General features: G+C 44.1%; 1 protein-coding gene across 2 annotated transcripts; it reads left to right on the plus strand.

The window, feature by feature from the left end:
• Positions 1 to 61: 61 nt before the first annotated feature.
• LOC102097119 (vitamin K-dependent protein C) lies at positions 62 to 14,008 on the plus strand. Of its 2 annotated transcripts, none has more exons than XM_005512717.4 (9): positions 62 to 4,499; positions 4,851 to 4,933; positions 5,301 to 5,461; positions 6,405 to 6,429; positions 6,950 to 7,060; positions 7,765 to 7,905; positions 8,272 to 8,381; positions 9,345 to 9,462; positions 13,338 to 14,008. In XM_005512717.4, the coding sequence occupies exons 2-9, from the start codon at positions 4,867 to 4,869 to the stop codon at positions 13,904 to 13,906; spliced, it is 1,302 nt and encodes a 433-aa protein (XP_005512774.1). In that variant the 5' UTR covers positions 62 to 4,499; positions 4,851 to 4,866; the 3' UTR covers positions 13,907 to 14,008. The 2 variants fall into 2 exon arrangements, with proteins under 2 accessions (XP_005512774.1, XP_064929266.1); XM_065073194.1 differs by having other exon boundaries at positions 9,345 to 9,452; positions 13,338 to 13,622.
• The last annotated feature ends 98 nt before the right edge of the window (positions 14,009 to 14,106 follow it).

Here is a 14,106-nt window from a genome sequence, read left to right on the forward strand (position 1 = left end):
CTTACGGAGTAGGAGGCATCATGTACTTAATTTTGATTAGCCATAGCTGTCTCTGCAGTGAACAGCAGATGTTTTAAACACAGTGGTTCTACTGCTGCTCATGCTGATCATAGCTCCACTGTCTGCAAACCTACAGCTCGATGGGGAGACACTCTCAGAAGCTCAACAGGGTATTTTTTAGTTATCTCCGTGTGCTTGTAGGTGTCTCGTCACATGGTGTGATCACGTCTTCCTGGTCACAATGGTGCGGTGCCATGGTGAGAGGGGAACAGTTGTTGTTCTCTTCTGCATGTGCCTCTGCATTCATGTTATTGCAGGCAATATATACGGTAACTGGAATAAGTGAATTTACATTTACAAAAATGTGGGACAAATGAATTTTCTCATGAAAATTAGAAATCGGCTGCCATAAAATGATGCCTGTAAACTTGAAACTAAAAGGTTTGGAGATGTTTGGGTGAGCAGTTCCTGGATGGGATTGTGATGAGCTTTCTCTTCCATCTGTACAGATTGATGTGTTTCTAAGATGCTAACAAGAAACTTTCAGCAGGTTAATTTAAACCGAGAGGATGGTTATAGAGTTCCATAGTACTGGTGTAAAGTAAATGGATAGTAACTTATAATGGTCGTGAATATTTTTATGTGAAAAACACCTTTATACTTGATAGTTAAGGAATTACTTTGTGTGAAGGGAGTAGTTTGTGTTTGATGGGAACATAAGAAACCATAGTAACGTTTTATACTGTCACAAGATGAAAATGGTAAAACTGATCATTAAAATGTTAGTTACCTCATCCTACTAATAAGTAGAAAACAAAAATTATTGCCTTTGCTCCCACGTGCACTGGACCAGAGTGTCACGCTCTGCAGTAAGCTACATTACAGAAAACATGCAAAGGAAGCAGCAGCAGAGAGACAGAAGATATGCTTACTCCTCTGATGCAGGTAATTTGTTTTGGTCTTTATTTATGTGGCAGAAGCCAGTGGCAAGACGCTCTTTCCCCCACTCAGTGTGTCACTACTGGGATATCAGACCTGCTCAGGGCCGCTGTCCCCTTGGGGTGATAATTATCTGATGGACCTTCAGAGGGCAGAGTGGATTTGGAGAGAGGTCTGCTGTGAAGATCCTGAAGTACCAATGAGGGGTTTTTACAAATATATTCTGCTGGTGTTCCCCTTGTCCTGTATGGTATTTGGTTGGATTTTTTAGGGTGTTGTTTTTTTTTTTTTCTTTAATACAGTGTAGAGTGTCAGGAGAGTCGAGGAAATCTGCTCCTGCTGAATGGGCAGCACTGGAAGTGAACAGGTTTAGGAGAAGCCCTGTCATTCCTCACCTGTAAAGCAGCTTCAGAGTCATGAGGAATGGTTGGAATGTAAATTCTTGGTTGTGCACCCACCAGCTTTGGACCTTGGGAAGCTTGAGATGTTTATTCTCATGTGGGCAGAATGTGGAAGTTCTGAGACCATGGAGTGTGATACTGCATGTTAATAACAGCTCAAAGATACATCACAGTTCTCTAGCAACTTCCCTCTTCAGAGTTCTGGCATTTTGCTGGCTCACCAAATGACCTCGAAGGTAGTTAAGTCTTCATGTCTTCACAAGAAAGGAACAAGTGGGGGAATTTGCATATGACCTAAAAGACACAGCTGTTGACCTCAGGGTACAATACAAGTCAGTTGTGGCCTGTGGCTCTTCCTCGGGAGTGGGAAGGGGGTGGCAGGTTGGCTGGTGGACTGTGCTGCTGCTCATGCTCCCAGGCTGGAAAGTGGATTCATAGCAGCACTTCCAGCAACCTGCTCTGAGCTACCTATGAAAATAAAGTTTCTTAAACTATTTTCAGCAAAAATTGTTGTAGCTAATCTCAGGCTCTGCACAGAGAGGTGTTTCTCTGTTCCTGGCAGCGTGTTCCTGTGCTGGTGTGCGAGCTGTGCAAAACTTTGCCCCCTGAGGAGCTTTTATTTTAAGAAGAGCAACCCCAAGAGATGAATATTTCAGCTTGGGTTTCTAGTCTGGTTTGTCTGGTGCTGTGTGCATCAGCTGGTCTTTCCCCTCTTAATGCCTGCTTGGAACTTTCTGCCTGATTTGTGATGGTTCATTTGGAGAGGTGTCTGACAGAACATGATGTTTCTACAAGTCTTGCAAGAAGTCAGCACCCAGGATGAGAGGGAGGCCTCGGTAGTGCCCTTGTGCAGTGTGGATATAGGCTTAGTGCCTGGGTTGCTCAGTGGATTATTCAGATTTGGGTTTGTTACAAATCAGAAGCTGTTCTGGTGAAGAACTGGTGGATGCAACACAAGATCCATCACTGAAGAGCTGTGGTTTTGAGGCCTTGTAACTTTGCCACCCCAGTTCCTGCCTTTATCAAAATTTGCATATTTCTACAGTTTATTTAATGTATGCAAATTTCCATTTTAAATTACTGTTTCAACTTGGAAAAATTTGAAAAGAGTGACTCAGCACTCCTAGCTAAGAAGCTAAAGGCTGAGAACACATTTGAGACTTTTCCAGAAGCTTTCCTGTAGATGAGGCAAAACCAAAGCTTTTGGCCTTTTTATGTACAGGGGAACCAGGAAGAACAAAGTTTGCAGTCTGGTGTGCTCTTGCCTTTCAGGTTGTAAGGAGGGGATATCCTTAAGCTGTGAAATTTGAAAGATCAGGATACTTTTTTACTTCAGGGAGGCAATTTCCTTTGATTATTACTGCCTGCTGGTAACACTCTGTGAATCTGAACTCTCCACAGTGTTAATTAAAATGATATGGAGCGTCCTCTGTCTTGTCAATCTCTCATGAAGATTCTCTGGTTTTTCCCCTTTGCCTTCCTCAGAAAAACTGCTATTCTTTTAATGAAGGTGAACTAGAAAGTAGGAGTCCCAACACTGTAATTGTTTAGGTTGAAATCGTTCCCTGGCATACAAAACAGGGCAGACCTCAAAGTAGCCCGGAGCATCTTTTCTTGAGTCTCCTGTGCCAGCAGCCCTGTGATTACTTGAGAGCCCAAGTGCTGGCTTTTAAAGTACATATTTCTGCATGGTGGTAGCAAGAGATATGGGGAAGTAGGAATAGAAAGCCTCCAAAACACAAGGGCTGATGAAAACCTAAATTTATTCTTTCTTACTGTCAGTATAGGTTTAAAAAATAATATTTCTTAGGAGGCTGACATGTTGATTTACATGTTTTAGGTTGGCAGTTGATGTACATGTCCTGAATTTCCAACCTATTCTGAGTGTTAGAAACAGAAGTGTATTCAAAAGCATGTAACCTATGTGATAGCAAAGCACTATGTCTAGATAGCCAGGTCAGCCACAAATATTATATAAACAATACATTGAATATATGGTACTACACTTGTTTCTTTTTAGATTTCCTTTTTTTTTTTTGTTTCCTGTCTCAGGTCCGTTTCATGAACTTTATTTTCAGCAAAAATGCGTTGTTGTTAATCTTGGCTGAAATTTTCCTATGGAACGGCTGAATTGAGGATAAAGAATATATCAACAAAACTTCAGAGTGCATACATTTTCCCCAAGTGTAATTTCGGATGTCACAATCTCTTTTTTTAGCACAAGTCCAAAATGGATGAACTTTGAAACATAAACCTTTAGTGTTTAAAGAGAGCTTGTTCTCAAGGAAGTCTGGGGCCAAGTTCCTAAGAGAAAAAGACGTTTTATAAGCAGTCAGAGCCCTCCTAAATGGTGTCAGTGGATGTGAGCTGCGATCCTGGGGGTAGCCACCTTTCCCTGACACCTGATGGCACGTCTTCTGATGCGGGACCCCCAAGAACACATGGTTGCCCAGGTGATTTGGATGAAGATGTCACACACTGGATGGTTTGCAGAGATCCTGCTACAGGAACTGCCTTCAGAAAACAGCACTACACTGGTTTGAACCATTTCTGATGCCTGAAAACTTGGGAAAAGGATTATGCTTTTTCTCTTAAGAAGTTTAATATTCAAAATGCAGTAGAAGATTTTGCACTGCTGAGAACTAATCCAGGACAGCAGAAGGTGCAGCATGCTGGCACAAGCTTCTCACCCTGCCTGCTCACAGCAGGCAGCTGGTGGGGGGTCACTGCCTGCTCCTGCCTGCACGGGGGTTTAGTTACTTTGGCTGTTTTGTGGTGGAACCTTTGATGAGAAAGTAAAGTGGGAGAACTCTTAAAAATAGCAGCATGTGTTGCTTTTGGGTGATCGTGTCTTGCGAGAAGTTGGTAGCATCTCTGAAGAGACCTCAGCGCTGGGTGGTTACACTTACAAATTAAATATAACCATTTCTACTTGCCAGAGGATCAAAAACAAAGTTGAAAAAGGCAGAGTGGATGCCTCAGCTGTTTCACTTTTCTCCTGCGTGCAAGTAAATTGTCAAGCTCCCCCTGAGCACTGTTTCTTTAATGACTAAAAAGAAAGCACTTCATGTCATTCCAAAGAGTAAATACATCAAGTTATGGATTAACTAAGTTCCAGCAGAGCTCATGGTGGAAGAGTAGATCACACTGAATAAAGCAGTAAGTGCTTCAAAAGTATCATATCCTTCAGGATTTCAAAGTCCAGCTTGCTTTAATGAAGCATAAGACTTGTCAAAAATGTCCGGTGAGCAGGGGAGGATGCCGGGGCAGACAAGTTCTGGAGGAGCTGCCATGGGGTTAAGGGGAATGAGCAAACCAGTCCAGAGGCCTCTAATGAACAGCTGCTTTGAAGCTGGAATGGGATAAAGGGCACAACACAGTGCTCAGCAAGACAGCTGCTCTGGGAAAAACAAGCGAAGGATCCGTCTGAGCTATTGAATCAAACCCTCTGCAGGACGGGGGTCGCGGTGAGCTCAGCAGTGCTCCCCTTCACACCTACGTTCTCTTCAGGTGATCCTGCTGCAGTATGTGGAAGTTCGTCACCGTCGGGGTGCTGTTGGCTGCTTGCTCGTCACGGCTCTGTAGTACCTCAAGTAAGCTTTTTTTTTTAGAGATCCCCTTCACCCTCTTATAGTCACCGAAAGTGCGTTTCCTCCTTTGTCAGTGGCAGGGAGTGGCTGGAATTGTTCCCATTCAGGGGGTTTGAATTCCTGTAGCAGAGGTTCACAGACACAGCGCTGGGTTGTCTGGTCACAGCCCTTGTGAGCCCTGCGATCCGAGTGTCCTCGAGCAGAGGCTGTAGCTGGCATCTGCAGCACAGCTTGACAGCCTGTGGGTGCTGGGACAGCTGTGCTGTGCTAGAGAGGGGCTGTTACTCTGACAGGTGTCCTTTGGGCAGGCCCACTGCCAGCTCTCAGCCAGCTCTTTTCCCCGTTTGTGCTTTCACATTTTTGCTTCCAGTATTCTACAACAATAAAGATGCGAACCAAGTCCTAAAGATCCAGAAGAGGGCGAACTCTTTTCTGGAGGAGCTCAAGCCGGGTTCTTTGGAGCGTGAGTGCAATGAAGAGCTCTGTGACTTTGAGGAGGCCAGTGAGATATTTGAAACCAGGGAAGCAACAGTAAGTTTGTTTTTTTGTTTTTATTTTTTAAGGATGAATGTGGTACTTAAGAAATCCATTTTTTGTTTTCTTCAAGTATTGCAATGCAGGGCATAGGAGCTCTTGCTGTCAGCACTGAACATGCACCAGTCTTGACTCCTAAGGTGTAGGCATGGTTGTGAATGTAGCTGTGTTACAGTAATTGTCAAGTTACCATCTCTACAGGCCACAAAACTTGGCTGCTCCTGTCAAGTTTAGGTCCCAGCCAGGTCCCAATCCTTGACCCCACTGGCTGTTCTTTGCATTTTTCCTAGTCCTTCCAGTCCTTTGCCCTCTGTTGTCCATTCGCCAGCCCTGGCGGCTTGTCTCTCTATCCCTCCAGTCTCCCATTTGTGCCTGACAAACATTTATCACTGCGTCCTCTCTCCTTCTCCAAACCTCATCTTTTCAATGGATACTACGTTTACTGTCACTGATTCCTGCCCCTTTCCACACCCAATTGTTGTGCTGGCTTGGACTTTTTCTTATTGCATTAAGCAGAGTAGGCTTGCCACACAGGGTGGACCAGTCCTTGCTGTCACTCAGGCCCTCACGTGGAGCAGGGTCAGTCCTCAAAATGCCCGCATTTTGTCTGACGGGGCACAAATGAATTGTGCACTCGACAACACAGGTGACTTACCTGGCAGTAAGGGACAAGAAAACAGAGAAGTTGTGAATATAATGAGGGGCCGTGGTGCTGATGGGTGTGCGAGCAGGGCAGGAGAATCTGAGCTGGGTATGGGCAATACAGGAGTGTCTGAGTCGGCCAGTTCTGTTGGTGTGTAGTGCCAGTCACTACCCTGCCAAGAAGAATGAGACTGATGCTGGTGCCTCGGGTGCTGTGGACAAGCCCACAATACACTTCAAATCCCTTACTTGTTAAAAAAATTATCCTAGCCTTAATATAGCTTTTGTTTCTCCACAGCGAGATTTTTGGAGCAAGTATGTAGGTAAGTAAAAGACATTCCTAATCACTTCTCTGTGTTTCCTCAAGAGTAACGAGTACTCGGCCTTCCTGCTGCCATGTATCACATACCGATCCAAATTCTCATTCTCTCTGATATGGTACGTGCAAAGAATGTTTTTCTGTCTTATTGAAGAAGCAACCTTCCTAAAAAACGGAGGTGCATCTGTGCCTACCATCGCTCATCTCGCCAGAGCTAAGGCTAAGTTCTTTCTGATGCTCTGACCCTGCCTGCGTGGTCCAAAGACCAGTTCTGCAGTAACCTGCATGTCCCTGCCTGCCTCAGCTTTTGCTCTTTCCTCCCCTTCTGCCCATTCCACTCACTGCAGCTGTAATTCAGAACCCCAAAAATACCCTTGTCCCTTTGCTGGCACCATGGAGGTATCACCATTCAGTGGCTGAAATTGTGGGTGATGCTTGGGAATCTGGGAAAGATCTGTTCCTGTTAATGTTTGATCTGTGAGCTCTGTGTGATGCAGGGACTGAATTTCTCTCCTCTCTTTCAGATGGAGATCAGTGTGAACCGCAGCCTTGTTCCAATGGGATCTGCAAGGACAATATTGGAAAATTTTCTTGCATTTGCAACAAAGGCTGGGAGGGGCTTTTGTGCAATTATGGTAATGCTGCCTTCAGTCCACTATAAAACAACATTCTTTGTGCCAAGGATCTCTGTGTAATAGGGCTCAGCACTTTTGTCATTGCGTAGTGTACTCACTGTGTTTACTAATGTGATTTTTCTTTTGCTTCACAATGTGGTAAAAGGATTATCTGCGCTTATCTAAAGCAGAATGAACTTTGTGTTCCCATGGGAGAGGTTTGAAGATCTGAGATATCTCAATTTTACAAAAATACTGGAAATAATTCTGTAAAGCAGGGTTTTCAGTTACTTTAGAACTTTCAACACAGGGATGATGGTGCAGTTTTTTACAGTAGAGGGGGAAAAACCAATCCACTGCAAATATTTGATTGTCATTACTGTTACAATTTCTTCTTTGACAAAAGTTGGATAGCATATTTAGGTATGAGTGTGTATGACATGTATCAACACTTTGCACTGTCTGACTTGCGCTCAGTGATAGTGAATTTTCTGTTCCCCAGTCTACCTGCCCTGAACAGAATTTCTTTTCTGTTTCCCCACTACCTTATTCTGGACCGAGGCCGGTTTGCTCTCTTGGGGCCCAAGTGTCTTTAGAGCCCACAGCTGTCATCTCAAATCCATCATCAGCTGTTGCTCACTTGAATCACGACATTTTGCCACTTTAGTGCGACTCTTCAGCTTTGCAGCTTCTTATGTCTCTGTTGCTGTTCATTTTTTCTACAGAGGTCAAATACACCAACTGTTCTGTCAATAACGGAGGATGCGACCATTTCTGTAGGGATGACCCTGCCAACCAGTGCCGCTATTGCAGCTGCGCCTCCGGGTATCAGCTGATGAACGACCATACAATGTGCAAGCCTGTAGGTAAGAGGAGCATGTTTGTAGTCCACATTGGACAGAGGATTATTCAAACATGAAGTAAGCTGGTTTTATGGGAGAATTGTCTTCAGTGCACTTTATACTAGTTTTCAAAACATGCATTTCATGCAGAGTAATTCTGTGCCTGCATTTCCCTACTCCATACCCACTTTATGGCCTTTAACCTGTGTTTGCTTCATGGAGACATACAGGGGAATCGGCAAACAGCCTCCTCTGCAGAGCACTGAGGGACTTCCATGAAACCACTGAATAGTATTTTCTGGGTTAGAGAGATGGGGGAAATGTGTTAGCAAGAAGTTTTGTATTGAGTGATCTGGTCTTTGCTAGTCAATGTCTCTGCATCTCCTGTAGTGGAGTTCCCCTGTGGAAGAGTGAAAATGGATTATATTGAAGGCAAAGCAGAATTCAATATTCGGCTCATTGAGGGAAAAGTAGGAAGAAGGGGAATCAGCCCTTGGCAGGTAAGGAGAAAAGAGTGTTTCACCACAAATAGTTCAGGGTCTGCCCAAACAGCTCTGCCTGCTGAAAGGCTCCTACTGCATTGCTAGTGGTGGTGTCACATGAAGCTAAGATTCCTTCAACTTAGCATTTTCAAAAGCAACCCAAAAATTGTTGTAACAGGAAAAAAGTAGTTTATAGTCTGTTAGGACTCTTGACCTTGTGACTGTTGCCAAGTTTTTTACCTTACCTGGCCAACAATGTCAAGAGAGAGGCTAGTGATGACACTTCCTTATGCTGTTGCTCCATCCTGGGGAAGGCCACAGAATCGCTGCAGCTCGTGTTGTGCGATGGATGCTCCAGCCTCATGGTGGAAGCGTGAGGTCATCTTCTCCCCCTTTCTGCATGGATCTGTTCTTTAAAGTGCCATCTGTCATAAATTCAAGTTAGCAGATTTAATCCACAAAATCTGCCATAGCTTTACAGAGCAGGTTGGGACATCACAGACAACGAGGAGGCTTCACAGAGCTTATTGTGGAACTAGTGGATGCATCTAATCAGGGCCTGGTTGTCTTTGACATTAAAGATCCTTTTACACCATAGCGTGAGAGTTGCAGCCTGGGATGATGCTCTGTCTCTGGTATGCTGTGGACAAAAGAATGATCTCCTCATTTGAGTTCTGTGTTTCAAAGCTTTGAAGTGCCCAAGTGCTTCTTTGCAGTGACCAGCATCAGCCCATGCTGATTTGGACTAAGCCAGCCCTCACTCAGGAAGAATATTCAGAGCTTGTTTGTAGATGTTCCACAGAGACCTGATTCATCGTGCTTTTGTCGCACTGTGGAGCTTTGGCTTCAGTGAATGTGACATGCTTTGGTGCCTGATGCGTCTGGGCATTTTGCAGCCACAAAGAAGGGTGTGTACAATATTTTGTGAGCTGTGCTCCATGCAGTGTCAGACCTCTCTTTGTTTTTTTTTTTTTGTTTCAGATAATGCTGCAAAATAGCAAAGGGAAATTTCTGTGTGGAGGTGTTCTCATCCATCCATCTTGGGTCCTAACAGCAGCACACTGCACTGAGGCAGAAGAGGGGCTCAAAGTAAGAGCTGGTATGGAAAAGAAGTCTGTCCATATTTTTTTTTAATAGAATTGTTTCATTCCCAAGGTTTATCATCTCATGAGAGAGACTAGCAGGCATAAAGGCAAAAGCCCTTCTTGGTTGTAGGAGTAGGTTGTCTATGAAGTATTTAATGTGCACCTTAGCACAAAAAAATAAAGTTTAGTAAAAATCTGATTTCATTTGAGGCACTATAAGCCTTCGTATGGAGGTGAGCTGATGTCTTGTGAGCACTGCTGCTTGTCTGTAAAGTAGAAGGACACTTGGTCTCTTCTGCTTGTGTTTTTCTGGTGATGAAAATATTCAAGGTCATCCCAATACTCAAAAGTCTTGATCCCAGGAGGAGAATGTCGCAGTGCCTCTTCCTGCCTTCTTGTACACTGGAACACCATTACTTAAGAGAGTGTCAGTACAGAAGGAGGAGAGGTGCTATAGAATGACAACGCTGCCTTTACTGGCACTGCTGCTCTTAAGCATGAGAAAATCTATGTCAAGTATGGTACTGCTCCTGAATTAACAGACAAAAATAAGTAGTATCCTGCTCACACGTAAGTAGAAATTCTTTTTGGATTAGTGTTTTCTACCTACCACTGGTGACAGGCATAACGTTTCAACTGCTTTCTTTCTCTGTTAGTGAAAAGGTAGGTTGTTCCCAGTAATTGTGGAAAGTCTTGCAAATGTATTGTCTGTATACATAACCTTGGAAACATACTGTCTGTATGTATGTTCCATATACACTGTGGATGTGCAGATATTTGAGAACAGAGGCAATAAGGTATGTATAGATGCATGTGTTTATGTACATCCTCTGTTGTTCAACATAAAGGATGAATGGAGAAGCATGTGATGTAGCCTTGGGTCCTCTTAGTGCCAGAATATCCACCATGGAGGGATATGAAAGGAGAAGTGTGTGTGGTAGTTTGGAAATATACAAACAGACTACACATCTCCAGGCACTTCCAGTGACTAGAAAGTAATTTAGTGCACTTAGTTTTAGTGAGGTCTAAGTAGAAGAAGCCTGTGTGGTTTGCTTGGTAAAGGATCTTGGAATGTTTTTGGAGAGAAGCAACTGTTAGATATGGTGTTTGAATGCTCTGCAGTGCTAGACGTAGCTTTGAGTGTAACTTGAAGGGGATAGGTCTGCAGGAAGATGGTAACTAGGGGAAGTATTGAGGCTGCATGTAAATTACTCCACCCTGGCTTCATACTACAGGTCTTTGTAGAGGTCTGTGCAGTCTGACAAGCTTTCAGGGCGGATAACCATGCCCAGAGATCTCTCTTCAGCAAAGAAAGAATAGGTGGGATCTTTCAAGAGAGTCCTCTGCTGTCCCAATAAAGTGATTTTCAGTGGGTGAAGAAAATTGATAGCACTTGAGAGCCCTGATTTGTGAAGATTTTTTTGTTTTGCTTAAATGAAATTCAAGGGGCATCTCACACATAAATTTGGAGTGAGTATAGAGAGTAATTTATAATGTAAGGATGAAGTGACCGCAGCCTGAGACTTCACAAAGGGAGAAGAGCTTCCTCTCCAAAGGATACTCCAGGTCAAGCAGAAGGGAGCCTTTTTAAGACCCAGCCTAACATCACGTGGTTGTCCTTTTACACGCATCTTTTGGGCATTTTACTGTCACCAGAAGAGCAGTTCTCATTGGAAGATCACATGCACTAAACCCAAGACACATCTGTCATTAAGATGTGAGATACATAGAACAAGAGTCTTGAATGGAGACATTGCCGTGTCTGTGGGGCAGGTGTGAGCTCTGTGACAGTGATGAAGATGTTGGCACTGAGACTGCGGAGGTGACACTTGACCTGCCTCAGGCTGGGTACCCAATGCTATTCTGGACTTGTCCTGCTGCAGCTCTCTGCCTGCCATCCATGAGAGCAAAACTAGAGGGGAAGCTCTCATTGGGGTTTGCACTCGTGAGCTTGGGGAGCAGTGTTCTAGCAGGACTCAACGTGGCCTGTTAGTGTCTGAAGGTAAAAGTTAGATCTCAGAGTAGCTGAAATTTTGGAAGACGGATTTGAGAACAGCCCAGTTTTCCTGTTTCTGGCTCTTATTCCTGCATTTCCAGCTGAAGAGTATCCAGAAGTGTGTTCAGAGTTCCAAGAGAATAAAGCAGATAAGTGAATGTAATGATTCAATTCAGAGAAGAGGTCTTACACATCCTTGTTTATGTAGAAATTAATAGTTTGTATTTTTCTGCCAGCAACAAGATTATGATGCTCCTTGTTGTGTAGAAGGAACCAGATATATTTCACACAGCCTCTAGGTTCAGTTGTGGACAGGACTTCAGGACCTTGAAACTCCTGGGGTGGATAACTCAACTGGGAATGGAAGTTTGCGTGACCAAGATTCAAAAGGGTCTTGTGGGCTGGAGCAGCCTCAGAGGAGATGGTCTAACCGTGTTTAAGTCCAGAGTTATTTCTGAGGCCTAAAAGTTTTTTTGTCTGTGAAAATAAGAATAAGCCACTGCCCCTTCCCACTGGAAATCTGTCAGTCAGCCCCCAGCCACAGCAGCTGCAGAACGGGCAGCAAGGAGACAGGCTCCAAGGCGCTGTGGATGCTGTCGCCACAAGAAGAGAGGTCATGATAACAGAAAAAAACCAAAAACAGATTAGTGAGTGTTAGCTTTTGAGAATCTATTCTTGGAACTACCGTGGATCATGAAGTCCCTACGCCTGGAAACACTGACTCTTTGACAGAAAAAAAAGGCAGAACAGCTGCAATACCTCATTGACAGGCTCAAGGACAGGGGAACTTACACTGGAGCAAGTGACTTCACACGAGCTTGGGCATGCAAAGTCAGAGCAACTTGGCTTTAGAGTTTGTATCTGGAGGGATTCAAGTAAGAGTGAAAGAAGGCAAAAATTAACAGGAGGGTGGGGGAACTGATTTGAAGGATAATACTGTGAAGCACACATTTGAAAAGGTGGCGATAAAGAGCAACTTCCAACCCACCTGTAGAGAGACAGAGAAGGAAAGGACACTTCTGTTACACACGTGGGCAGAGGTGAGGTGGCAGCCTGGCTGTGCCTGTCTGCAGCTCCACAGTGCATCATGGACAGTTCTAAAAAAAAGCATCTTTATCAAGTCCATACTGAAGTAGACCTTGAGATGAAGTTTAAATTAACCGACAGTACAGTTCAGAAATGTGACAGCCACTGATAATTATTCTTGGGGCTCTCTCTTCACAGCCTGTCAGAGAGATTTGTCTCTGTCTTTCCTTTTCCACTGTGTCACAAATGGCTTGTTGCCTTTCTGGGCCTTTTTAATTTAGTTTCCTGCTTACTTTTCTGTAACTGCTTTGCCCACAAAGTGGCTATAATCATGCAGCACAAATAACAACTGAGAAGTGGTCTAAAAATCCTCAGTTGCAAGATTTCAGAAAGCAATAGCCTTACCAGTCAGTCATCTTTATCTTACAAATCCTGAAGTTCAGTCCTTCAGGCACTGGTTATATAGCAGAAAGCTCATGTACTGTTGTAAACATCTTGTTTAGCTGTATGCTTGCTCTCCAGCTCTTAATGCTGACCCCAACAAGATTGTTTTCGCCCTGAAGAAGATCACTCCACTTGCACAAGCGTAGTGTAATATCAGCACCACAGAACAATGCACAGGCGTTGGTTTCTAAACTGATGACTGTAGCTCCGGGGCACCAATTCTTTTAGTACTGTATGTACTCACAATGTAGGTAAATATGGAAAGTTTACAGATTGGTCCGCCTAGAAAGAACAAATGTCTATATTACAAGGGAAGTAAAAATGTGAAGTACTGTCCGAAAGCCCAGTGCAATCCAGATGCTTTGGAGGTCAAAGCGAAGGAAGGTTCTGTAGTGCCTGTCACCTTCTTGTTTGCTCTTCCAGGTAAATTCCACCGTCTCCGTACTGAGGCAGAAGAGCAAACCATTTGGGTTGATAAATACGTGATCCACGAAAATTACACCAAGGAGACCTCGGATAACGACATAGCCATGCTGCACCTGGCCGAGCCCGTGATGTATAACAAATACGTGCTCCCGATCTGCCTTCCCACCCGTGACCTGGCAGAGCAGGAGCTGACGAGGAACAGGAGGCAGATGGTGGTAACTGGCTGGGGCAGCACAAGTGACGTGAACAACAATTACTCCACTTTCCTCAGTTACATTGAAATCCCCATGGTGCCCCGCAACGAATGCGCCCAGGCAATGAGATTTGCCATCTCTGACAACATGCTGTGTGCCGGCAGCTTAGGGGACAAAAAGGATTCTTGCAGTGGAGACAGTGGGGGCCCCATGATCACTAAATATAGAGATACTTGGTTTTTGGTAGGACTGGTGAGCTGGGGTGAAGGCTGTGGGAGAAAGGAGAAGTTTGGAGTCTACACCAAGGTTAGTCAGTATCTGGAGTGGATCCAGCACCACATAGATGAGATGTCAGCTTCTTGGAAGGGTTGATTCTGATACCCAGAGTCTAGAATATTGTGGCTATGTGCTAGTGACAGTCTGCAGTGTAATGTCCTGTCAGATCTTCAGTATTAAATATTGAGTATATGTTAACCTTGTGTACTGTTTTCCTTGGTACCTATTTTTTTAACTTTATTTTTTTTTCCTTTTTACACTGTTTGCATTGGTTAGTTTCCAGGTTTTGTTGTTTA

This window comes from Columba livia, chromosome 9, assembly GCF_036013475.1.
Source record: "Columba livia isolate bColLiv1 breed racing homer chromosome 9, bColLiv1.pat.W.v2, whole genome shotgun sequence".
NCBI lineage: Eukaryota > Metazoa > Chordata > Aves > Columbiformes > Columbidae > Columba > Columba livia.

Excerpts from the sequence above, each read along its gene's own strand:
- LOC102097119 (XM_005512717.4), top strand. The coding sequence starts at position 4,867 with ATGTGGAAGTTCGTCACCGTCGGGGTGCTGTTGGCTGCTTGCTCGTCA. Across the intron at positions 5,462-6,404 it reads TTGAAACCAGGGAAGCAACA|CGAGATTTTTGGAGCAAGTA; the intron begins GTAAGTTTGTTT and ends GTTTCTCCACAG. Across the intron at positions 7,061-7,764 it reads GGGGCTTTTGTGCAATTATG|AGGTCAAATACACCAACTGT; the intron begins GTAATGCTGCCT and ends TTTTTTCTACAG.